The sequence below is a fragment of the Equus asinus genome, chromosome 10, assembly GCF_041296235.1.
Source record: "Equus asinus isolate D_3611 breed Donkey chromosome 10, EquAss-T2T_v2, whole genome shotgun sequence".
Taxonomy (NCBI): domain Eukaryota; kingdom Metazoa; phylum Chordata; class Mammalia; order Perissodactyla; family Equidae; genus Equus; species Equus asinus.
In genome coordinates this window covers 70,101,607-70,126,883 of record NC_091799.1, presented here as the reverse complement: position 1 = coordinate 70,126,883, position 25,277 = coordinate 70,101,607, and the positions used below count along the sequence as shown (strand labels likewise).

Below are 25,277 nucleotides of genomic sequence, written 5' to 3'. Positions count from 1 at the left end.
GACTATCCCTAATGAAATTTATTGTGAAATTGCATTTCTTCCCTACAAATCTATAAAACACACATCACATTTGAATATTTTCACATTATTAATGTGAATAATATGATGTTTTCATATGAGAGAGGCTTTACTTATAACCATTTCATAATTACATTGTTTGTGCTTGTGATCTGATAGACTATGGTAATATAATAAAATAAATAGAGTCTACCTTCATGGTGATGGTTATGATTAATATAAATGATTTTTATTAATATCATTTGAATAAAGTCTTTAAATTCAGTATTAACATGCAGAGCATATTACATATTCACGTTTAAAAGCACATCTATATCATGTCTTATTTCATCTATTTTTGAGATGTGATGAGGCTTTATTTTGTAAGATAATATTTCTTAAATGACTTTGTAATTCAAGTTTATGTAATATCACTTATGTAATTGAATATTTTAATCCAAGTAAACATTCTCCTTTATCTGTTACTAAACTAAAGATATTTTTATTTCGTAGGTAACTTTCAAAATATTATTTCAGTTTAACACCTCTTATCTCATGGAAAATGTGATCATTCATTTAAGTGCAACAAGGTTGGTTCATATGTGTGCATGAGTGTATGTGTGTCCATGTATATAATTTCTTTCATGTATTTAGAATATTTTGCTTTATAGATTCACTGGAACTTTTTACAGCTTTTATGGGGTCAGTAGAAGAGAGGGCAATGAACCCCCTTGCTTACAAAAAATCCTTAAAATAATTAGCAAAATAAATTTTCATTTAATAGAAATATTACACCTAACTGGATTAAACTGTTGGTTCTGTAAGCTGTAAAACCTGAAATCACACATCATTTTTATTTGCCAAATTGCATTTAAATTCATTTAAAATTTTACAGACTTTGCTAATTTAAAAACTTTTACTGGCTGCCCATCAAAGTCAACTGAATCATTAGACAAAGTTTTATGATGCCCTTTTATAGTTTAATAAATTTTATCCAAATCAGTCCAAACTTCTGAAATATATCATTAGAATACACACGCTAACAATAGCAAAAGGCTAATAAGGAAATTGAAATAGTGACTTCACTTTCTTCTAAGTGTGATTATCCACTGGACCACAAATTCCTTGGGATTAAGTTCTATCTTTTGTTGCTTATTCCCCAGTAACTAGCATGGTGCCTCACATCTAATAATCACTAAATAAATGTAGAGTGAAGGAATAAATGAGAAAATGAATTAATGGATAAGTTAATTCTATATGCTCAATTAAATTCAACAAATATTCATTTAACATCTACTATGGACAGGATATTGAATTAGTCACTGCAGGGACTATAAAAATTAATAAGGGCATGAACCTCCTCATGGGGGGAATACTACAGTAGACAGCTGAGACTAGTACATAAATTATTGTGATACAGGGTAGAACAAGGAAAATTCATTAGAGAAATATAAACCATGTGTCAGAGACTTAATGGAGCGTGAAATTATATGTACTTGGCAATGAGAACCCAAGAAAGCTTTATCAAGGAGATTATATTTGAGAAGGACCTCGAAGGATGTGTAGCGGTTTACAAACAGAGAGGTCGATGCATAGAGCTGGGTGGAGCATTTCAGGCAAAATATCCAGCTTGAGGAAAAACTCAAAGGTAGACCACCAGATCTCTTTGGAGAAATACTGTATTGGGTAATCCATTTTAGCTCAAATATAGAGAACACATAAAGGAGTAATGGAAGACAAAAAGGGAGTGTGCATCCTACCATAGTGTGGTGAGTACTGAGTGTCAGAATGAGGCAGTTTTTCTTAATTAAACAGGCCATGAGGAGCCAGGAAAGTTTTTGAGGGGTGAAGTCGTATGTACAAGAGCTGCTTCTTAGGATGACTAATTTGGCTGCAGTGTGGAATGGCTGGGAGAACGGGACCATTCAAAGCAAACACTCAGTCACTCAAGTGTCTATAACCCTGGGCAGAGGTTTGCCTTCACTGGCCCATTGCTCATACCAAGACACGTACACTTGGGAGCAAGTAGAGCCATGAAAAGGTACTCATTGCCTGTTCTGTGAGACAAAACCTAGGCTCTTGGTCACTTGGTGGAGAGGTGTGTGTGATAATAATAATGAAAACTAAACTTATTAAGTATTTCCTGTCTTAGGCACAGTGTTAAGCACTTTATACTTATTACTCATTTAATCATCATTTATTAATCATTAAATGATAATGTCCCCATTTTATAGATGAAGAAACCAAGGCACAGAAAGGTTAAATAACTTGCCCAAAGTGTGTTAATGTTCTAGAACAATCTCATGGCCTCTGGCCCCAGAGCCAGTGTTTGTAACTGTTATATCACTCATACATGCTTTTTTTAATACAGGAAGTATGAGAGCCATGTGTGTGTATATGTGTGTACAAACATATGAGCATGTATTTGCATAATGTATAATTGAAATGATAACTAAAATCAGGAGAATAAGTAAAAGCTTAACCAATAATATAAGCATCAAATACTTAGCATGGAAAAACTATTAAGTGAGAAGACTTACTCTCAGCTGCATGCTTTTAGTTGCATCTCTTTACAAGGTCCTCGTCTGTGATAAATAAATAAGAATCAGCTGTGTGATTTGTGTAACAAACACAAATTCCTGGGCCCCAACTCAGATCTACTAAATCCATGTTTCTAGGGGAGAAGCCCAAGAATCCGTGTATTTAACAATTGACCCAAAGATACTTACCATTATCCTCATGGAAGTTTGAGAAACCTTGGATTAAGTCGTGTGGTTTTCAACCCTAGCTGCACTTCAAAATCAACTTGAGAAATTTAACAATAGCCATCTGTGACCTCCCTCCCGACTCTGATTTTTAAAAAAACCCACAAAAACAAGAATTCTGCTCTTTTGTGCTTTTGTTTAGTTGGCAAGATAAGCTTCTCTTTCAAATGCTCAGAAGTGTCTCTGAATAGTCGGTGGTCTAATGACTTGTCTGAATGTGCTGTGTGTTTTCTAGTGACAGCGAAGAACCTCCAGAAGCCCTTTCTGATAATGAAGTAAACATTTCTATGCCGGTAAAATATGAAGTTGGACTACAGTTTTACAGGTAAGAGGAAAATGTATTTTTATGTTGAGGCCTTTCTGCTACCCCAGCGGTTCTCAAAGTGTGGTCCCCGGCCAAGGGCATAAGAATCATCAGGAAACTTGGAGAGGCAAATTCTCAGGCCCCAACCCAAACCTACAAAATCAGAACCTCCGGAAGTGGGGCCCAGAAATGTGTGTTAGCCCTCCAGATAATTCTTGTGCCCTCTAAAGCTTGAGAACCAGCATACTAAACAATCTAAAATGTGAGGTGCTAATGATAGCGGATTGCATTAGCGGTCCAGCCTTAACTCCTAAATGCAAGCTGAGGGCCCAGAAATCCTTCGCAAAAGGCAGTGTTCTGATGGTCACCAGCAAACTTCTTGGCTCTCATTCTTATTGTGTGGGATCTGATTAGCCTGCCCATTCTGAACACATACGATTAAATCATTTCTCATTGACAAGAGTTATTTACTTCTTCCATTATTCACAAACCATCCTTTCTCCTAAGAACTTCCGATCCATCCAAACACCAATCGTGTTGGCAAACTTTCCCACTATAAATTCTCTTGCTTAAGCAGGACTCCAAGCTTTGGCTAAATAAATGTGCACAATGTATACAAAAAGTGCAAGAATCAGTGGCAAATTTAGTTTAAAAGTCTTGTCATTTCATTAATTTATTTTCTATGGCACTTTCCTTTTACTGATAACAGACCACAAAAATGAGAGGATTATAGGATATACACGTAAATTTTGCTTATATTTTTTAACCTTTAAATTCGATTGACTTTTTTCTATTTTGCTGTTTCTACTTCTCTTGGTACACTGACTTTTCCCAAGAATTTTTCATTTATTTAAAATCAAATTTTGCCAAACACTTATAAATATTTTTTGTTTTCTCTTAACTGAAGAGCTATTTAAAAATATATTTATATTATATTTCGTTCTACCAAGATTACCCAAAAAACATGGAAAAGTTGTATGGAAAAAAGTGAATTTTAAGTTTAGCAGTAAATATAAGACTTTAAATAGTGAAAAGGTAACAATTTTTTTTAAATCTACTTAAAATTTAAAAATCTATTTTAAGTAGATTTAAATGTGTTAAAAATACCAAATTTTAGCCTGATTATTCACTAAATATAAATGATATTAGTGAATTAATGGAAAATTTTCACTTGGTAACAAAGAAATTTTTATTTTAAAGACTATATATTTTAACATTTTAAGGCCCTATAAGCATCAGTTACTATTGCACTAAATTATATAATCCTTCTCACCCGCCTCAAAAATTTAATTTTAGGTTTCAAGGTAAAAGAATTTGCCTCTGATTTAAAATCTCTAAGTATTTTTTGTGGGATTAACTAGTATGAAGAAAGGAAAAGAATGAGGGCAAATAAAAGTTGAACCTTGTTGTGTTTTTTTTCTTCTTCCAATTCTTTTAAGCTCTGCAAGTGAATATCATATTTCAATTGCGGCCAATGAGACAGTCCCTGAAGTTATTAATTCGACTGAGGACATTGGAAATGAAATCAATATTTTCTACTTGGTAAGAAATTACCTCTAAATTAGTACTATAAAGGAGTTATTTGTAAGATTAAGATTAAGGGATGCATTCAGTCCTCGGCAACCACAGGATATTGCTCCAGGTCTGAGAAGCTCTTCGTCTAGAAGGCACAGTTAGGTAGGTCACTTGGACTTCTGGCATCTGTCTCTGTAGATTAAGGAGCTCCCTACTCACCTAAGGATTCAGCCCAGGGAGGCCGAGGAGAAGGCTGAGGGCGGGAGATCATGCTTGAGCGGTGGGAAGGGAGGGCCACAGCACCTGGTTGCCCCCAGTCAGTTGCGCCTCTTCTAAGCAGATGAGAACTTCTAGATACTGCATTCAGCTTCCTGCTGAGCTTCATCCTGCCCACCTTTCCTTCCCTATGAAATACACTCACTATTGGTGGGATGATGTGATACTAAGTGGGAATTTTAGGTTAGTGGATAAAAGCAGATGGAGACTGAGATGAAAGTCAATCTGACTCTCAGCATTGCCACAATAACCCTAGCTGGGGGTAGGATTGTGAAGGGAAGAAGATGGGTGTCTGGTCTGCCTGTACAGTGGTGGCAGATCCCATCTAGCGGGAGTGAGAAATGTTTATGGGCTTAGGGAATTATGGGAAGTTGGGTTGAGGCAAATAAAAATATGCTCACCTGTTCTGAGTGGATCAGCTAGAAGTCCTCCCTCCTTTCCTCCTCCAAAAAGACTGATATGTCAGAAAGGAAGATGAGCATGGTAAATTGACAAAGAAGAAAATTTTAATTCTGATTTTCCTTTAGTCCTAGTCCTATTTTGGGATTGGAGGGGTGAAGGAACAATCTGATTGTAGCTGATGCATATGGCCACTGACCATTAAATATCCCTATTTTTCACTTAAATATGGCAATTCTTTGTACAGTGCCATAAACTGCGTTCATTCTGGAATTCAAAATATTACACAACTTAATTCATCAATTAAGGACCAAAGTCCTACATAAGACAGAAAGGACACCATTGAAAGAGAAAGAATTACATTTCTTTTTTTTTTTTTTTCCTGTAGATTAGAAAAAGTGGGCAGTTTCCAATGCCGGAACTTAAGCTGTCAATTTCATTCCCCAACTTGACATCAGATAATTATCCTGTGCTGTACCCAAGTGGATGGTCATCTTCTGAGGTGAATCATGTGTGCCTTGGAATTCTGTCATTACTGTTACCTTTTTCAGTTTGTATTTATAGCCTTTTGATCTGCATGCCACTTGTGATAAAGAGTTTTACCAAAGTAACATGGAGAAGCATTTAGAAAACTAAAATAATAATAATAATAACTTCCACTAGTTAATTAGTAGATGTTTTAGTTCCCTTCGGCTGCTGTGGTAATAAATTGCCCCAAAGTGGGTGGATAAAAATAACAGAAATTTATTCTCTCACAGTTCTGGAAGCCAGAGGTCTAAAATCAAGGTGTCGGCAATGTCGGTTCCCTCTGAAGGCTTGGAAGGAGAATCCCTTCCATGCCTCTCTCCTAGCTTCTGGTGGTTGCTGTTGCCCCTTGGCGTTCCTTAGCTAGCGGCAGCATAACTCTAGTCTCTGCCTATGTCTTCACATGTCCATCTTCCCTGTGTTTCGGTGTCTTCTCCTTTTCTGTCTCTTACAAGCACACTCTTCAGTGGATTTAGAGCCCACCCTAAATCTAGAATGATCTCATCTGGGATCCTTAATTTAATCGCATAGGCACTGACCCTATTTCTAAACAAGGTCACAGTCGTAGGTTCCAGGTGTTAGGACTTGGGCATATGTTTTTGGGGTCACTATTCAATCCACTAGGGTAGATTTTAGATAACTGTTGACTTATGCCTGACATATTTGTTACACTTTTAAGGAGTTCAAGGTGATCAACTCTGTAAAGGGACTTCTTAATATCTCCTAACGAAGTTCAGCTGCACCTAAAGCAGTACAATGCTATTTACTCACTTATCCCAACAATAGCAATATCGCACCCACTTTGTACCTATAGCATTGAATGAGTCTATATGGTAGTTAATTTTTATGGTTCAGTCTCTAAAACATAGAAAATCACAATAAGTATTAAAATAACGCATGCATGATTTCAGCATTTGACAATCTGTCTTCTTTTCAGAGATATTTTTTTAAGTTAAAAGGTTCTCAGAAATCAAGAAATAGCAACAGTCATAGTTAGCTTGTAGTATTTAAATGTTTTCCTAAAGGCAAGGAAAAAATAAACCTCTAGCATTTCCCTCTAATTTAAAAAAGTAGGTTTGTGATAATCTGGAATAAAATTGTACTTTTCTTTCTACTTGAACCTTTATCCTTTTTATCTTTTATCAAGGATGTAGAGAGTCCTGGGGAAGCAAAAAGTTTGTTAGATTAAGTCTAGAGAAGCAAACCAGCTGTCTTATAAACGTGGCGTTTTAACATCTATTGGGCTGCATACTTACATCTTCCTCCCACAGAGATGAAGTGCTTCCCTTGGTGTGTAGGGACTCCAAAGATGTTATTGGACAAATACATAAATACAGATGAAAGCCCCCCTCTTTTTTTTGTTTCATAAAGCATCATATGAGCCATCATGTTGAATAACAAATGCTGACTCTTTCTGTTCTTCAGTGGAATTTTAAATTTCTTCTCTCTGTGTTATGGGAATTCACAAACAAATGTTTGATGGAAACAATAGGTCAGTGAGTGTATTACTTATGTAATAGAAATTTCTACTAGCATCCTTCGTTTTCCGTAACAACCTTACTGCTATCTATTACAATTCAAAAGTGGCACAGTGACAGTAATTATTATCTGGGGGTGGGTGTGTATGGCTAGTCCAAAATAGCTTCTTCCACATTGCATAGTTACAAAGATGAATCTTTCATATATGGCAATGGCTGTCATTCACAGGTTCTTCACGTTATTGCACCAACTCATTTTTCCCTTTGACATCTGGTATTGTTTTATAAAAGAAATATTTTTATTTCTTAGAATGCAAACTGCAGACCCAGTAGCCTTCAGGATCCTCGTGGTATCAACTCTGGGCAGAAAATGATTATATCCAAATCTGAAGATCTCAAACGAGGCACAATTCTGGTAAATTCAAATAACCAAGACAAGTATTAATTTTACCTCATGCTTTCCAAGTGAATAAATTCAATATTGACCTAAAAATTACTATCTTATAGAATATTTTAAGATACTATCGTTTATCAAATGGTAAGAATACTAATATATACCTCTGGACGTTTAAACAGGACTGCAGTACATGTAAATTTGCCACCATCACGTGTAATCTGATTCCTTCTGACATGAGCCAAGTGAATGTTTCACTTATCTTATGGAAACCAACTTTTGTAAAAGTAAGTATTGCATTGTTCTATGCAATTATTGAGTTATATTAACAAATATTTGTTCATTACTTAGTATATGCAAAACAGAGTGCTTCTATAGAAAGAACACAAGACTGGAAGTCTAAAGGTGGTCCAAGCCCCAGCTCTGCTTAACCAGCTATTTGGGTCTCATTTTCCATGTCTGTTAGTAACTATCTCCCAGGTCCCCTTCCAGATATGTGCTTTTTCAGTCTTTCTTATCCTTTTTCTTTGTACCTAAAGAGATAAACACCTATATGGTACCAAAGTTTGCGCTTGTCATAACACTTTGGAACTCAGTTAAGGGACAAAGACTTACAGAATGACAATCCTTGACACCATTAGCAGAGGATAGAGCTAACCTACATTATGGACTCGTGTTAGAGCAGACTATAGCTAGCTAGCTAGCTATTTATATATATACGTTGATATATTCTCTATTTTCTATATAAATATATTTTGGAGGACTTTTTTGACCCTTAATAAAGTCAAATCTGTCTGACAACAAACTAAAACTCAGTCCATTGTATTTTGTATGATTTATTTCTCTTTTAGGAAGCATTTGGTTAAATATGTGAAATTTCTATTGTTTATATTCAGTTGCTATTTTTGTAAGTCATGAATTGAATATTGACAATTTCATGTTTAATCCTAAACAAGCTCCTATATAAACCTCATTACCAGAGTGTAGCTATTTCATACTTAGCTACATGAAAGGCGGGCAGAGTTGAAGGTTTGTTTTTTTCTAAGGATAAATCTGAATAGAAATTATTTAGAAAATTTTTCCATTTCATGACAAGGATCGAAGTGAGAATTTGAGTGCAGAGAGGGAGGGTGAGCACACAATCATCATTTTGATTCCACCAGTTTCATTTGGATGTTAACAAAACTAGTGTTTTTAATCTCTCAGAAAAATCTTAGTTTTAAAAATTGCATTACTGGGGCTGGCCTGGTCGCATAGTGGTTAAGTTCGCCCACTCCGCTTTGGCACCTGCTGAGGTTCATGAGTTCGGATCCCAGAAGCAGACCTGCACACCACTCATCAAGCCATGATGTGGTGGTGTCCCACATACAAAAAATAGAGGAGGATTGGCACAGATGTTAGCTCAGTGACAATCTTCCTCAAGCAAAAAGAGGAGGATTGGCAATGGATGTTAGCTCAGGGGCAATCTTCCTCAAAAAAAAAAAAAAAGAAAAAACACCAAAATTGCACTCCTCAAACCTAACTAGCTCTCATTGTGATTTTGCTTTTCAGGCACGTTTTTCCAGCTTCAATCTTACTGTAAGGGCAGAACTTCAGAGTGAAAATGCATCACTGGTTTTAAGTACTGGCAATCAAAAAAGAGAGGTGAGTGCAACTCTAAGTTTTGAAAACATTATACATTTCACTCTGAATTTTGTGACATATCGTTTTATGATTGTTTATAGTCCCTAAAGCAGTGACTAGTACCGCTCTCAACAAGTGACAGACACTTTTTCCTTCAAATTATACTTGATTAACTTCAAGCGTGATTTCAGTCTCCTTCTTTGTAAGAAACTGGCAAACACCGTGATATTTACAATTAACATGCCATGTTTGGCTTTACTGCTTCTCGCTCTCACAGTAAATTGATGTTTTTACTTTCAGCTTGATAACAAATGATGCAATTGTAATCTTCCTCCTTAAAAACTAACATTATAAAATGCAGTTGACATCTGAAAAGCAGACCTGAGAAACACTTTCTTTACAGAAGTTATCTTTATACTGTATAGGATTACATGTAAATTTTTTAAGCTTTCTTCATTTAGTCATTGGGAAATTTCAAACAAAAAATGAAGTATTATTCCCTAATACAAATTCATACTGAGTCTTTGGTAAAAATGCAATGGTTTGAGTTTTTCCTCTTGTCCTTTTATAAAATAAGGCCGAAGTATTTGTTATAGACGTGGACACTTCAGCATGGTCTTCCCTCTTATCATGGGAGGGCTTAAAATCCCATGTGGACCTTATCAGTCAGAAAATTCTATTTGGAAGCTACCTGACATTCAGATGTTGTTTTAAATTTTCTTATTTCAAATTAGTGCTTATTTCAAATTATTACAATGTCAGTGACTTCTTATAGGTACTCACTTTTAAAGAATATATGCATATAATGCATATTATATGCGCAAAATATATGCATATAATGTTTGCTTACTTTGTAGCGAGCACTTAGCCTGATAAATGCAAGGTTATTTCACATACAGAAAAGCCAAAGTTTTACCAGTAAGCACCTAAAATATGTGAGCCCATGTTGTATTGGAAAAGGGTAACTTTGATTCTTAAATATGTTTTGTTAAAATTTTATAATTGTCTTTATTTCCCCTAAATGTTAGTTTAAAGCAATTTATTATGTATTTTGTCCCAAAAGAGAATTATACCTAAGTTGTTTACTAAAAGCAATCATTTTGTAATTATGTGATCTTAGGGAAGTCACTGATCCTGTCCAGACTTGAGTTTCTGCATCTGTAAATGCAGGGAATTGTTTTAGATGAATTTAAAATCCCTCTAAAAGGTCTGATTCTGTATCTGTCTATACTCCTGCCAGCTCTGTATCCCCGATAGATCAGCAGTGACCTACCCGCAGTGATTGAGGGGTTGAGGGGTTTGGACCAGGGCACTACATGCAAATATCTCCCCTGTTAGTTTGCTTTTTTACCCCTAATCTCCCTTCTAGCTTAAGGAATTGAGATGTTCCCTGTTAAATGCAAATACAGAAGCTTGAGCTGTTATTAGTCATTTGTAGCTACCCTGAATTAGTTTTTTTCTCAGAAAGCTGAAGGATGGGACACAGAGCAGACAAGTGTCATTGAGAGAGCTTGAGTACCTGGAGCACTAAAAACTGTCTGCTTCAAAGTTTTACTTCTGTTAAGAGCTAATTTATAGGTGCTGACTAAGAGTAAGTTACCTGCAAGAGACAGTGTGGTATAATAAAAAGCGCATCAGGGTGAATATATATGCAAAAATTCATTTACCTGTACACTTGAAATTTGTGCATTTTACTGTATGAAAATTATACCTCAATTCATAAACAAAAGAAATAAAGCACATTAGAATTAGAAGAAGACCTACTCAGGGTTTTATGTCAACAACCTGCACCATTTCAGCCTAAACTTACACTATTGTGATAATACACTAAAGTCTATCAATAAATCTTTAAAACATATAATACTTTTCGTTCTCCCAGAGTTAAATTCACCCCTCCCTTGAGCATTCTGATTCAGCCAGTTTACTCTTTATGTATAAATTTCTGAAGGATAAGATTATAAATATATTTTTGGTTAATAAATTTGACACGGTTAAAGATTTAGAATAGATGAAAGGCGTTTTAAAATATAAACTCAATGTTTTCTCTGTATGTAAATAATGAGATTAAGTACACTGTTTGACAGAAAATTATAGCCCAAAAGAACTCTGTGTACCAGGAGTTCTGATAGGTGTTTATCAGTGTTAACAATCTTGCTTAATAATTTTCAGCTTGCTATTCAAATATCCAAAGATGGGCTACCAGGCAGAGTGCCATTATGGGTTATCCTCTTGAGTGCTTTTGCTGGATTATTGCTGTTAATGCTGCTCATATTAGCACTGTGGAAGGTAAGCACCAAAGTTCCTTTGACTTTTTCTCTCAAATTGTCAACAACAAATTGTAAAATAAATTATGATTTATTTGTGGTGTGGAAAACAGTATCATATAGCAATGGAAAACACTGAAATGATGGCCAAGACAAAATAAAAAAGAAAAATGCACATCTCAAACATTGTGTACAACTTGATCCCATTTTTGTAAAAGAAAAAAAAATGAGCATATCCAAAATTCATGGAGGCTCTCTCCAGAGGTGGGAATTCTAGGGGACCTTTAATGTCTATAACGTTGGAAATTTTAAATTAAGTATGCATTACTTTTATAAGCAGAGAAGAATGAAACTCTCTTTTATAGAAAAAGAAAAGAAGGAAATCCAATGTCAATTTAAGAATATATAAGAAATGGAATCATGATTAAGATAAGCCTTATTTTCTCTGTATCTTAAAAATCAAATACTTCTTTAATGAATCAACAAATATACCACATTTTATACAATAGTTGTGTGCCTGAGTGAGAGATGAGAGATTTATGAATTAGTTGATGAAAGGGAAATCTTATAGTTTCATGGACTCCTATTTCAAATACTCTTGTGAAACTAAGAAACCATCTATTTTCTGTCCGTTAATTCTGTATATTTACATAGATGTTTTACTTAAACTGAGGCATGAAAGATTTTTCAAACTCTTACCTGTACCACTTTCAAATTAAGCTGGAGTGAAATGATAGCTTTTTGTTGTTGTTATTGTTGAGGAAGATTCACCCGGAGCTAATATCTGTGCCAGTCTTCCTCTATTTTGTATGTGGGTCACAACCACAGCATGGTTCATGAGTCATGTAGGTCCACACCCGGAATCTGAACCTGTGAACCTGGCCACCAAAATGGAACACACTGAACTTAACCACTGTGGCACAGGGCCAGCCCCAGAGATGATAGCTTTTAAGATAAATTTAATAGAGAATAAAATCCCATAGAAAAGTTGACTTTAATGTTTTTCCAATTAAACATCAAATTGACATTTATTCTAGCATAATATCACCCTATATTTTTACCTATTGTTTTGTTAAATAGCTAAACTGTATTAAAAATACAGATTGTGGCTACATATTCATTTTTCTAATATCTGAGCAATAGAACTATCTTTTAATCAAATAGTTTAAAAAAGGAAATTTCTCTCTCACGAAATTATCAACTGTACCTATCTTTTCTGACTCTCATAATGACTACCTTTCTCTTTTCGGGGGTTACTCTTGGAGGAGAAGAGGAGTAAAGCCATGTAAAGATGTAAGTCAGTAAATAGAATCCATAGCTTTTCTCCAGCAAAGTCTCACAAGACAGAATTCTTCCACATCTCAAACCTCCAGCTCTTCCTCCTGCTTTCCGGGGTATCAGTGCTCTGTCTGTAATACCGAGCTTTGCCACACTGTGGTACCCAAGGCCTGGCTTAGGTTGTCAAGGTTGTGCTTGAAATACACAATGTGGTTTCTTCATTTCTATGTATCTCTAATAGAGAGGGTCTGTTACTGTTAGTTTCTTTCAGTGTGGTCTTCTGAGCACTGCACTTCCCCTATAGTTCTAAGACTCTGCTGACAAGAGAAGAGGAAAGCCAGAGCTGATATTTGGATAGATTCTCCCTGTCTACATACCTGTTTAAAACAAACAAGTTTCATCTACCTGTTTTTTGGTCATCAGTCTGAAAAAGCAGAAATGTAAAAATAAACACATTCTTCCATCCAGTAAATGCTTTGTTGATACATTCTGATCGCTTCTTAGATCTTCTTTTCAGTCCCAAAGGAAGGTCGTTTAACAACCTTTGGACTGTCCTGACCAGGAGGTGTAGTTAGTTCAGGTGCTTCAGTGGGAGATCCAGCAACCAGCTCTGTGATTCCGTGGCAGAAGGGAAGGAAACTAGCACTGACTGAGTGCTTACTATGTGCCGGGAACTGTTTTAAGCTTTTCCACTTTAATATTAACATCACCCCTAAGAGGAAGACACTATTTTGAACCTCATTTTGTAAAGGAGGAAGCTGAGGCATAGAAAAGTTAAATATGTTCCCAAAGGCCACATGGTTTGTCAAGCTTCAGAGAAAGGATCTGAATCTAGGTCTTTTCCCTTCAGTGCCAAGACTATTAACCCCACCGCTCTATGTTCTCTCTTGCTTTTTATTTACTCTGTTGTCCTTACAACATTTTCAACTAAGTATTTCAACTCCCTTTTCACTTGAGGACACTGAAGCAAAGAGAAGTTAAGCAACTCTCCCAAGATTACCAGCTAGCAAGCATTCAAGTGATGCTCTCTTTGCAACACCCATCCCTTTCCCGGTACATGCCACTGCTGCATGCTATGGGACAGGGCTCTTTACTCCAGACTCCAGAATTAGGTTTTGTTCAAGAGGGTCATGAACTCTCTGCAAAGTATTAAAATATTTGATTTTGGAATGAGAGTCTCTGGTTGACTTCAGACTTTCAGCATTTCCATTAATCCTAGAAGATTAATGGCCCCTCCTCCTGATTGAAAGCTGTGTTGAAAATCCCTGAAGAATATGTGTGGTCTGCAGTAGGCTCAGAAAGCTACTCTCATCCCCAGGCATTTTTTTATCCTAATTAGATCTGGAGCAGACGCCTCCGGACTATCTCTTCTTCCTCCTTTTCCCAAATCCCACGAGTCTGGGCATTCACTGGAATTCCTAGTCTATGACTCCATGCAAGGGACAGGCCATGATTCCATTTCAAAAGACACAGTCTATATCTGCATCTTAGCAGTACACATGGCAGACAAAATCTTGACAAAATCTTATTAGCTACTTAATGTTGAGAGGAAGAACCTTGTAGGGGACATGGGTTTAAAGAGATAGAGAAACACATCCTGAAATATGGTACCACATGCTGAGGGGGAAGCCCACTCAGGCCAGTGTAACCGATAGAGTAGAATGAGACTCAGCCACAGAAGAACCCTGAGAAAGCAGGACACTCCTCTCCCTTAACTTGATCTCATACTGATGCCTGAAGTTCCACCATTGATGATTCACTTATTAACCCTAAAGTTTTGTTCCTCATTCAATATGTATACCCTTGGGGAGTGTGGATGGGGAGTAACACCTCACCATTTTTTAGCCTTTTACATGTTAGGTTGAATTTATTCATTCCACATTAAGCACATACTTTCTGCCACAGACTGATTAATCAGACCCTTTGCTATAGGGTTTTGAACTAGGGGAGCATAAATAAGATCATTACATAAATATGGAAAGAAAAGGAAGGAAAGCGAATGCTACAAGGAAAGTCTGGAGGCAGAAAACAAATTTGACTTGCTTCAAATTTTGTCTAGAATTGGCCCCGTCCAGTTGAGGCTCTAAACTATATTCTCCTAATCTCCACTCCAGTCATCCAACTTCCACTAAAAACCTAATGTTAACAGAACTGGTTGGGGGGAAAAGTTAACAGAAGGTAAGTTTTAAAATAGCAAATTTAATATGTGAAAACAAAGGAAGGTTGAAAAGAAGGAAAAAGGCTTGAGAAAGGAAGGATGGAAGATCAAGAGCTGGCTGGGCAGGAAAGAGAAAAGCCTTGTAATTCACCACCTGCTTTTGTGAAAGTCTAGTCTGGTTGATTTTCGACTCAGGACAAGCAGGCGCAAGTTTAGGGGCCTAATGGTTTGTGAATCCAGAACTTTTATAATCTTCTATAATTGGCTCAGAGGAACAGGACTGAGACATGTAGGAGAATTGGCATTCTACAGACGACAAATTTATTGTTTTTTCATGTTCATTTGTTCTGCTGTTCCCTTTTCCTCATCTACCACAACTAGATTCTGGCATGGCGGAAGACACAAAGCCCTGAGTAAAACTTCTCTGATTTAACACTGCATGTTTTGACCATTTATCCCCTCGAAGCATTCAATCGTTCAATAATTAATTTAAAAATATATAATTTCCTTGCAGAATTTACCATAACTTCATGTTTAATATGATATGAAGGTACCACACTTTCAAAAAGTTAACTTATTGTGTTTGCTTGAACTAGTATAGCTCACTTGCAAATTTTGGGAAAAAAATACTTCTCTAAGACCCTTAATTTCCTTTTTTTAAAATACCCATAATAGGAAACAAGTAGATAAATCACTTGTAATTTTTATGATGCCCCAGATCATAGATCATAATGAAAAATGACCCTTGTTCACCCCTATCTGAAGTTTTCCATATTTTCAAGGACTCCATTTTCATATCCAAATGATACAGGGTGTTTTTAAGAGGCTCTTCGTGTCAAGCCCATATTCATAGATCTTCTGACACAGTTAAAGTTAATCCCAACTCAGAAATCTCGCCAACCCCTTAGCCATAGCGTACCTGCCAGATTCTCCATCGACTCCAATGACCTTAACTTATGACCGTCAGTTATCTGATGGAAATTTCTCTGCCACATCACTGCAAAAAAGATGATGGCAAAGTAGAGACAGTGCCAGCTAACTGCCATTTGTACCTCCTAAAACGTTTTCCCAGAACTCTTTATTTTAGTTAACCACATGTACTAATTTTTATTAGGAGACATGATATATTTAACCAATGAAAAAGTTAAAAAGTGAAATAACAATTTCATAAATGTCATTTCTTGACATTCATTATTACTTAATAAGTCAATGAAAAGACTACCTCTCAATTATGTTGATTGTTTGTATTCCCAAAATTGCTAACGTATTATTAACTTAAATTTTATTCAAGGAGATTAGTATTTATCACCTAAATTCTAATAATTGATTGTGTTATGTTTGGTATTTTCTCAACAGATTGGATTCTTCAAAAGACCACTAAAGAAGAAAATGGAGAAATGAAATATTTTACAAGAAAAAATAATTATTCAATGACCTATCCTCAGGTTTGCCTAAAATATGTGACAAGAAATTTATAAATACAATTAAAGACATAGTCCTTATATAATCCATCTAACTTTATGTAATCCATCAGGGATTAATCACTTGGAAAATAACAGATCAAACTAGATCCCAAAACAATATCATAAAGATATATTTTATGAAATGATGAAAAGTATTTTTAAATAATTACTCATTTTTGATGAGTATTTAAGCAAAATTACAAAGTGTTTTTAAGATGAAGAATAACCTGTACAAATATGTTTATATATTAAATAACCACTCAAAGTATTTAAGGAGTGTATTAAAAGATTTTTATGATCATTGAAACATTTACTTTCAAAACAACATAAATTCAGTTTTTTCCATTGATTCCTGATGGATCTCGACATCAACATGACAGTCAACATTTGTTAATGCCAAGAAAGGAATTGCCTGAAAAAGATTACTTCCCCCTATTCAAATGAGAAAAAAATTGCAGGTAGAGTCTGTAGACAATATGGAATGAAAATAGGATTAAATCACAGAGAATATAGTCAGCATCTTTGTGTTGGGTTCTGCACTGGAAAGTTTTCTTTCCTGAGTGTTTGGAAAATAGTGTAATTGAGCTGAAATTCTATCTGGGGTGGAAAATCAAGATAGACTTGTTTAAAAGCAAGTGCACTGAATGGATTAATTTAAGCTTTTACAGAACACACTTAATTTTGATATTGAGCTCTAAAACTCAAAACTCTTTTATACTGAAAAAACACATCAGTTTTGTGTGGCATAACAGTGATTTGTCACAAAAAGCCACGCTGTTTGTGGGATATGCCAAAATGGTTTCTGAATGGAACATGGCAGTGCAGATAGATGCCACTGAAATGCTGAAGTCATCTTTGCTGAGCAGCTTTTGAATGTTAGGGGTCCCAGGATGTAACCAAAAGTAAGAGTTTTCTCAACTCCTTGGTACATGGTTCATTCAAACCCTCAAGCTGTGAGAGTATGTTTATTTTTAATTTTTTTAAAGGTATTTAATTTTCCAAACACATTTCTTATTTTTCTGAAAATGCAGTATTCCATTTCAGTATTGTATTTTACCAAGAAGCCACTGCTTTTTAAGTGTGGCTTATTAATATTTAAATAGAACTCCAGAAATGTATTTTAAAGAATTTCAGGTTTGAAACCTCGCACCAACAGAAAGATGTAACACCTTTGTATGTGCTTCTTTGTTCTTGAAGTAATCATTATGGTGCATTGGACTCTACTGTAGCATAAACTCCTAGGTTGCTCCATTTCTTAGGAAAATAACAATGAATGAATGTATAGTAGCTGCATGTGTGAACTACTGCTGTAAAATTTGCTGTCACGTCTGCAACAACTCCTCTCTCCACCCAATTGACCAACACAAGACCAGAACCTGTAATTATGCAGAAAGTCCTGGACTCTGCTTTTCTCATGATGCAGCAAACCAACGGAGAAATTAAATACCGTGGATTTAATTTTAGTTTCCTTTTTTTTTTTGGAAGAAGAAGATTATCCCTGAGCTAACATCCACCACCAATCCTCCTCTTCTTTTGCTGCACAAGATCGGCCCTGTGCTAACATCGGTGCCCATCTTCCTCTACTTTATATGTGGGACACCTGCCACAGCATGGCTTGATGAGCAGTGCTAGGTCCTCACCCGGGATCCAAACTGGCGAACCCCGAGCTGCCGAAGTGGAGCGCATGAACTTAACCACTGCACCACTGGGCCAGCCCCTGGATTTAATTTTTTAAACTAATTTTCAAGGAATTATCTGAGGACTCAGAGTCAGCCTACCTCATGACTCTCCACATCTACATCTAAGATCCTGATGGTCGAAGCCATGCACCTGGGGAGGGCCAAGGTCATCAATAGCTGGAAGGAAGGCTCAGTCTTCCCAGAGATTTGGTATCCTTCTACGGGCCTGTCCTTGTTCAGAAATGTCTACTTTTGAAATTACCTTCATTCCCACTATTTATCTCCAGGTTCAGAAATCACTCTTTCCACCTATTCTTTCTTTACCCAACAAAACTCCAGTTTCTCTTATTCACGGTCACCATGTTACATAACTCCAGTGCACGGAAACCTGCTCAGCAGTGCTGCTCCAATCTGAGCACATTCTTAGAAATAAATCTAACACATAAAATTAAATTCTCAGTCGGCCTCTGTGATCCCTAGGCAAAACATTCACTGAACCAGAAGTGTGCACATTTGAACTAAATATATTCTTAACCCAAAGGAGAAAAAGAGAAATGATAGCATTTTGAACTTTTTTAGAAAAGAGAGAAAGAGCTGTTTGGCTATATCATATAGCTACTTATAAGGCTGGCACGTTTTTTAACATGTCATTCCTGGTGTTTAAGTAGAATATTTAATGAACTAGATATACTATTTCCCTAATATTATAATTTGTGGAGGGTTATGTGTGTATGTGTCTGTACACCTGTATGCATGCGTGTGTATAAACACATATGCACACACACATGCAGGCATACAAATTAAGTACAAAATACCTCAACAACACCAAATGACAGGGTTTCCAAAAGATAAACACACAAAAGTTATATCAACAAGAAAAGTTTGATTCACCCACTTTACATGTACTTTTCATTTTCATTAATATTTAACTTCAGCTTACAGTTCTGCAACGATCTAAAAAACATAAATGCAGAGGCTTTGATTAAAATAATAAGTCAACAGATGTCCCAAATTAGCTTTTTGCAAATGTTCTAAAACATAGTCAATGATTAAGAGATATACTAAACTCTATAATTTTATTTTAAAACATTTAATAAGAAAAGTGAGTGATATTTAAGACTATGAGCTTATTGGCTAAATTAAGTTGCCAAAAACTTTCTCTTTTTTTAATTTTGGTATTTTTTAAAATTGATTATTGCTTCCACTGTGAACTATGTATAAAGTGCCTTTCCAGACCAAGCCTACAATGGTATATTAATAAATCGTTTAACAACTGGCTCTCCAGGAGGAAAATATTCCGAATTTGTATCATTTGCCAGTTCCCATGATTTAAATATTCTTGCCATGGTCATTTTCAAGCTACCAACATAACCCTAAACAGCTTGCAACATTCCTGAAACTTTATCTGTCAACTCTCATGAACCAGCATGAGCTGGCTTCAGCACACCATTGAGATAGATTAGATGACAATGATAGGTGATAGATGATTAGATAGATAGATAGATAGAAAGAAATATAACACGTTGTATATATATATATACATATATATATACACACATATGCAAACACACACAATATAATCGTATTTCAAATTATGCTTAAAATACTGATCTCAAGCCCAGTAGAGATAATGCTACATAGTTCCCCATTCTTCCATGTCAACTTTTAATACTATAGCCTTCCTTTAATATTAATAAAATGATGTGAACTTGCAGGAGAAGAAAAGAGTTGAAAGTAAGAAAATATAAAGGATGACACGCAGTGAAAATCAGACCTCCACAGCCACAGAGAAGCTGTTTCACATTCTCTAGGAATCTAGAGTCCTGGACTGATACTGTGAAGGTTATTCTTTGTAAATATTTGTGATTTCTATGATCCAATTCGAACTTCAATGATCCAATTTGTTCATTTGTTTTCTCTGAGCACTAGGTTCATGGATAATTTAATCCTTGAATACTTTTTGTCATAAATGTGCTTGAAATGAAGCTTCTGGAGGAGATATTTTACAAAATTTGATGCTTACTCAAACATAATAATTTTACCTACAAATGCGTAGATAGATAGATATATATCTCCTCTTTTCCTTTTAGAAAATCAACGTCTAGGCTCAGTTGGAAAACAAATACTTGCACCAAGAGCAAAAGGTGGTTGCCTAGCACTTGAGTAAAGCTGGGTTGTAGTAGAGGCTGTGAGAAGCCCTGGCTGTATTCTCTGTCAGCATCCCCCAAAGGGTCACAGAGGTGCAGTGTGAATGGCCAGCCCACCAACTTCCAGGCGATGCGCTTTCATACAGGATGACGCCTTTGTCAAACATGTTGTAATCTGCTCCATGCGAATTAACTGTCTTGGATTGCACAACACTGAGAAAACCAGGGAAGACCCAGCCTCGGAGCATGGTTATTGTTCAAATAAAGAGGCTTCTGGCAGATCAGTTTTTTAAAAATAGTATCCTAGGTACCCTTCGTTTATTTTCAAAACTTCTCAAGTGCCCCTCCGTTAGTCTTCTCCCCCAAGGGAGATTTTTGGGGAGACTATGGAGGAAAATCTGTTTAAAACGTGTTCTGTTTGCTGTGAATACTAGCTTCTGCAAGGTGACCATTTATACAGGATTTCAGTCGTAACTTCTTCTCTGGCAGTCTAACGGGATGAGATGGTATAACGTAATAGGAATAAAATGCAGTGTACTTCAGAGATGGAACATCTTTAAGAGATTTGTAAACCTTTACGGAACACCATCAGCAACTGTACCAATGGGGGATCTGGCAGGATGCAACCGTCTGTTGTGTCTCCATCAGCACCCTACAATTCCCATCCTCACCTATGGAAATAATAATCCAAAAAAATGAAAAGAAGGGCTTTAAAATGCTCACAGTGATGCTATTTTTTAACTAAAATAAACAATTTAACTGTAAAGAGCAGACTTTTTAATGCAAACACAGCTTCAAGGTGAGTCCACTGGGCAACCGCTTCCAATAGGACTACTGACCCTAAATCCCTCCTACACAGGACTTCTGAGACCACCCACTAGATGCTGACTCCGCGGTACATTATGAATGCTGCCACTTCCTGAATGGAAGCACTGCTGGGCAACATCTTATGTAGAACCATAAAAATAGACTTAGCATCTAATATTGTAATCTGGTGAACAAGTCAATGTCTTTGATCCTCATATTAAAATTTAACCTTGCATTTAGACATTCCAAGTAACAGCCTTTAACTATCAACCCTGAGGAAACATAAAGGAGAGTGTGTAGGCTCTTCAACCCCAGTCCCATTATTCCCTACAACATCTGGCACCCCAGATGTCTAGTTCTTAACTGATGAGAATGGATCCTTCTGCCCCTATAAAGTTCCTGAGCTTAACTCCTGAACCCACTACATCCTGGGGTCAGCCCTTCCACATCAGACACATCCATAAGCACTTCTTGGTGAAATTTTACCATAACAAAAAATAAGTGAGGATGAGTTATCACTTCTAACCTTGGACTCCATCCTATGAGATCAGCTTTTGTTTTCTTTTCTTTTTTAAACACATCAAAACCTTTCGCCCGTAGCTAATGAGTTCAGAACTTTACATAAGGCGTCCTTGCATTTTCCTCCCAGCACAGACTGGAGAATTTCAATGATTTTAGGATTGGGCAGCAGGAGCTACAGCCCTTTTACAGGCTCTCTCTGCCTTCTGCCTTCCAGTTGGTTTCTTCTCTTCTCAACTGCACAGCAGGGATGTTCTGTTTTGACCTGGGGCTTCCTTGGCAAGGTCGTTCATTCTAAGCCTTGTGCCCCTTACAGGACTTTGAATGGTAGCTCGTTCTTTGTTGCCAACTTGAGACTTGGAAATCGTTTAATTATCTAACACACCACGGAAATCATGGCAATAAACTCAGGACCAGTGACACTCATAACTAATGATGTTTGATCTTACCATATTTCAAGTCACGTTTTTATGAAAAAAGACAGTCTGGAATTTCAGGAGTTCTACAAAAGACTGAGACTCAATGTTTAATCTTTTATTTCAGTTTGACCCATGCATATAGAATGGGGACAAAATTTTAAAAAGAAATCTTCCAAATGACACAGAATGTAAACCAGGCGTCCTCTTGAACAATACCCTGCTGACAATCCCTGCACCCACCCCCGTTCTTTAAGAGGTGGGAAGAGATTGGATGGGGCAAAGGGAGGGATGTGATTGTTCCTTTCCTCCACAGAGTAGCCAAGCAGAAGGGTGCCACCACACAGAACACATCGATGGCTTCCTGAGAGGTCACAGCATCATAGGTCCAGGGCCAGGGGGTAGTCATCCTGTCGCGCCCCTGAGGCATCTTGCGAGTCAGAAAAATGAGCAGGAGAGGAAATTAAGCTATTTACCTTTTATGTATATACTTTTACTCCTTGAATACTGTAAGCTCCCTCAGACCACGTCATACCCGCCCATAATACTAACACATGTACTTTGCACATATAAATTGATTAAATAGAGTATATTTTTACTTGTCCATTAACCAGGGTTAATTTCCTGGAGTTTAACACACTTTGGGCTCAAGTAAAAACAATCATTTGAAGCAACAACAGCTCAGATCTTCTTCATACTAGAACCATGTGACGTGGGACATCCCCATACTTAGTCTTGAATTCTGAGACACCCTCTGCCCCTATTCAGGATGCAACAGCCTCCTCTCTGCCTTCCTTATGGGAAACAATGGCCTCTAAGAAGAATGCTGTACTGTGTATTACTACTGTGAGGTTGTAAAAGTGTTAATGGACAGTGTAAAGAATTGTATCCATTTTACTAAAAAGAAAAAATGTTGTATATAATAACTACTGCCCTGAAACATGTATCATAGGTACTCCAATAAACTTTTCTGCACCATCTAACATAAAGTGTATTGCATTGCTTGTTTTTTTATTTACCTCAGAATAAACTCATTAAAATGAATAGCTTAAGGGTATGTGCATTTCTACAAGACTTTAATCGGACCGACTCCTTAGAAGAAAATGTTTTGATCACATTCAGGAACAAAGAAGCGTGACCTTTGTTAACTCTAGTAATTTACCAGATGCCTAATTTAACCCCATGTTTTAAAAGAAATCAGTTATAGGTAACAGTCATTTAAGCTGATATAATTAGAAATAGCTGAGACAGTAAAACAGTGTTTTGAATGTCTGATGTATGGTGCATCCTGTACACTGCTTTGAGGTCAGAGATTTGGTATTTTTGTATAATTCTATCTTATCTTGTGTATCAGCTGTGTATTTTACGTCAAGGTAAATGAGCATCCTGTCTACTATGTTAAATAAAAAAATGACTCAAAAATGTGACTACTGTAATTTTAAGTACATGAATTTTATCCAAGGTTAATATTTCACCCACAACTCCAACTTTTTTTTAGCTCCTTAGTAGGTTTTCGCTTTGATGCTGTAAAAGGAAAAAGCTGAAAGCAAATTAAGTCTGTCTGTGGTGTTTCCTGTACACAATATAGCAATGCGATTAGTCTTTTGCAAACTTGAGACAAAAACCACAGAATCCTATTACTACATATCTTCTCCTAATGAGATGGTTTAATAATAAATTATCTACTATATAATAATAGATTGGACCACATAGAGTGAAGCAAGAAAAAACACTAAGAAGTCAAAAAAAAAAAGTTATTTTCTCTATTCAATCTATAGTTTAAAGAAATAAAAATATGTAAGGTCTAGAAAAAATACAGGAAGAATTTTTAATAGTAATAACACATGTTCATCTTGTAAAAGATTTCATCCTCAAATTATGGTGTAGGATGAATGATGGAGGTGTTTTTACAGAGGAAACAGACTGAGTTATGAAGATGTTATTCGCCTGGTCCCGTACCTAATTTGCGTCACCACATACCCCCGTGCCCTGTCTTTTCTCTCTTACTGTGAGATAAGCAATTCTGTTCCCACTTCACCCAGGATGAGATTGCAGTGGAGGTACCAAAAAGCATCTGGATATATGTATTTGCTATAAAATGTGGCGTACATCGGCACTTATTATTTGTAAGTCTGGAACATAGGCACAATATTTGCTTTCTTATCTTTTGTGGTAGCTTTGTTTACTCTGATTATAACATTAATGTGATGATCATGGACACATGTCAGGAAGAGTGTTAACTGAATAGAAGTGATCATTAAGAGGACTGGACGTGATTTCTATTTTCTTTATAATAGCTATATTATTTCAATTGTTTTTAAATAAAAGAGTATCAACTTTTAAACCAGGAAAAAATCATTTAGGGTAAAAGAGAATATATGCTCATTGTGGAAAATTTGAAAAACAGAAAAAATAATTCAAAAACAGTCATTACACAAGCACAGAAATTACTAACATTAAATTGTCTTTCTGGGCATATGTGTTTATTTTTTACATATTTCTATTTTGACACAGTTCAAATCACAGAGAACATGGTACCCTGTACTTTTTAAAAATTTAGCATTATATTTCTTAATTTTTCTTTAGTATTAAGAGGGTGATAGCCATCAATAGGGAGGAAAATTACCCCCCCACACACACACACATTCTTTCCAAGTTAATAAACATTATACACATATATACATGCCATACTAAAATTCTCCATAGTCCAGATGTCAAATAATTACTTCTTTACCTACTTCTTCAAACAGGAGTGGGATGGGGCAGAGAGCAAGGAGTGAATGGGCAAAGGTGGGAAAGACAATCTCACCAAGAATAATAGCAAATGTGGCTCATTTATTGTGCAAAACCAGCTGGGTTATTTTATTGACAATTCTAGAAAAATAATTTTTCCTAGAAACAAGACCTGGCATCTTGAGTTCTTGCTTACAAGACGTTGTAATGCATATTACAAGCATTAACTAAAAGAAGTCAGTAAAGGAAGAACAGTGGAACAAAGAAGACAGGAGACATAGAAAACAAATAGAAATATGGCAAATGTAACTTGGACCATATCAATAATTACATTAAAGGTGAATGGTTAAGCACTCAAATCAAAAGGCAGAGATTGTCAGGCTGATAAAAGTCTAAGGTCCATCTATATGCCCTCTAAAAGAGACAGGCTTTAGATTCAAAGGCAAAAATAAGTGGAAAGGAAAATGATAGAAAAAAAAATTCCATGCAAACAGAAACCATAAAAGGGCTGGAGGTGCCTATGTTAATATCAAACAA

The 25,277-nt window shown here is 36.2% G+C and overlaps 1 protein-coding gene across 3 annotated transcripts in view; it reads left to right on the top strand.

Moving 5' to 3' along the window:
- The window catches only part of ITGA1 (integrin subunit alpha 1), a 164,297-nt gene that overhangs the window by 124,862 nt on the left and 14,158 nt on the right, over positions 1 to 25,277 (top strand). For 2 of the 3 annotated variants that reach the window (XM_070519662.1, XM_070519661.1), the window contains exons 21-29: positions 511 to 587; positions 2,998 to 3,087; positions 4,506 to 4,608; positions 5,645 to 5,758; positions 7,570 to 7,674; positions 7,836 to 7,940; positions 9,205 to 9,297; positions 11,446 to 11,562; positions 16,333 to 16,421. In XM_070519662.1, the coding sequence (XP_070375763.1) occupies positions 511 to 587; positions 2,998 to 3,087; positions 4,506 to 4,608; positions 5,645 to 5,758; positions 7,570 to 7,674; positions 7,836 to 7,940; positions 9,205 to 9,297; positions 11,446 to 11,562; positions 16,333 to 16,377 (849 nt within the window). In that variant the 3' untranslated portion in view covers positions 16,378 to 16,421. Of the gene's footprint in view, positions 1 to 510; positions 588 to 2,997; positions 3,088 to 4,505; positions 4,609 to 5,644; positions 5,759 to 7,569; positions 7,675 to 7,835; positions 7,941 to 9,204; positions 9,298 to 11,445; positions 11,563 to 16,332; positions 23,435 to 25,277 lie in introns of those variants that run through there. The other variant, XM_044771387.2, reaches the window with a different exon arrangement.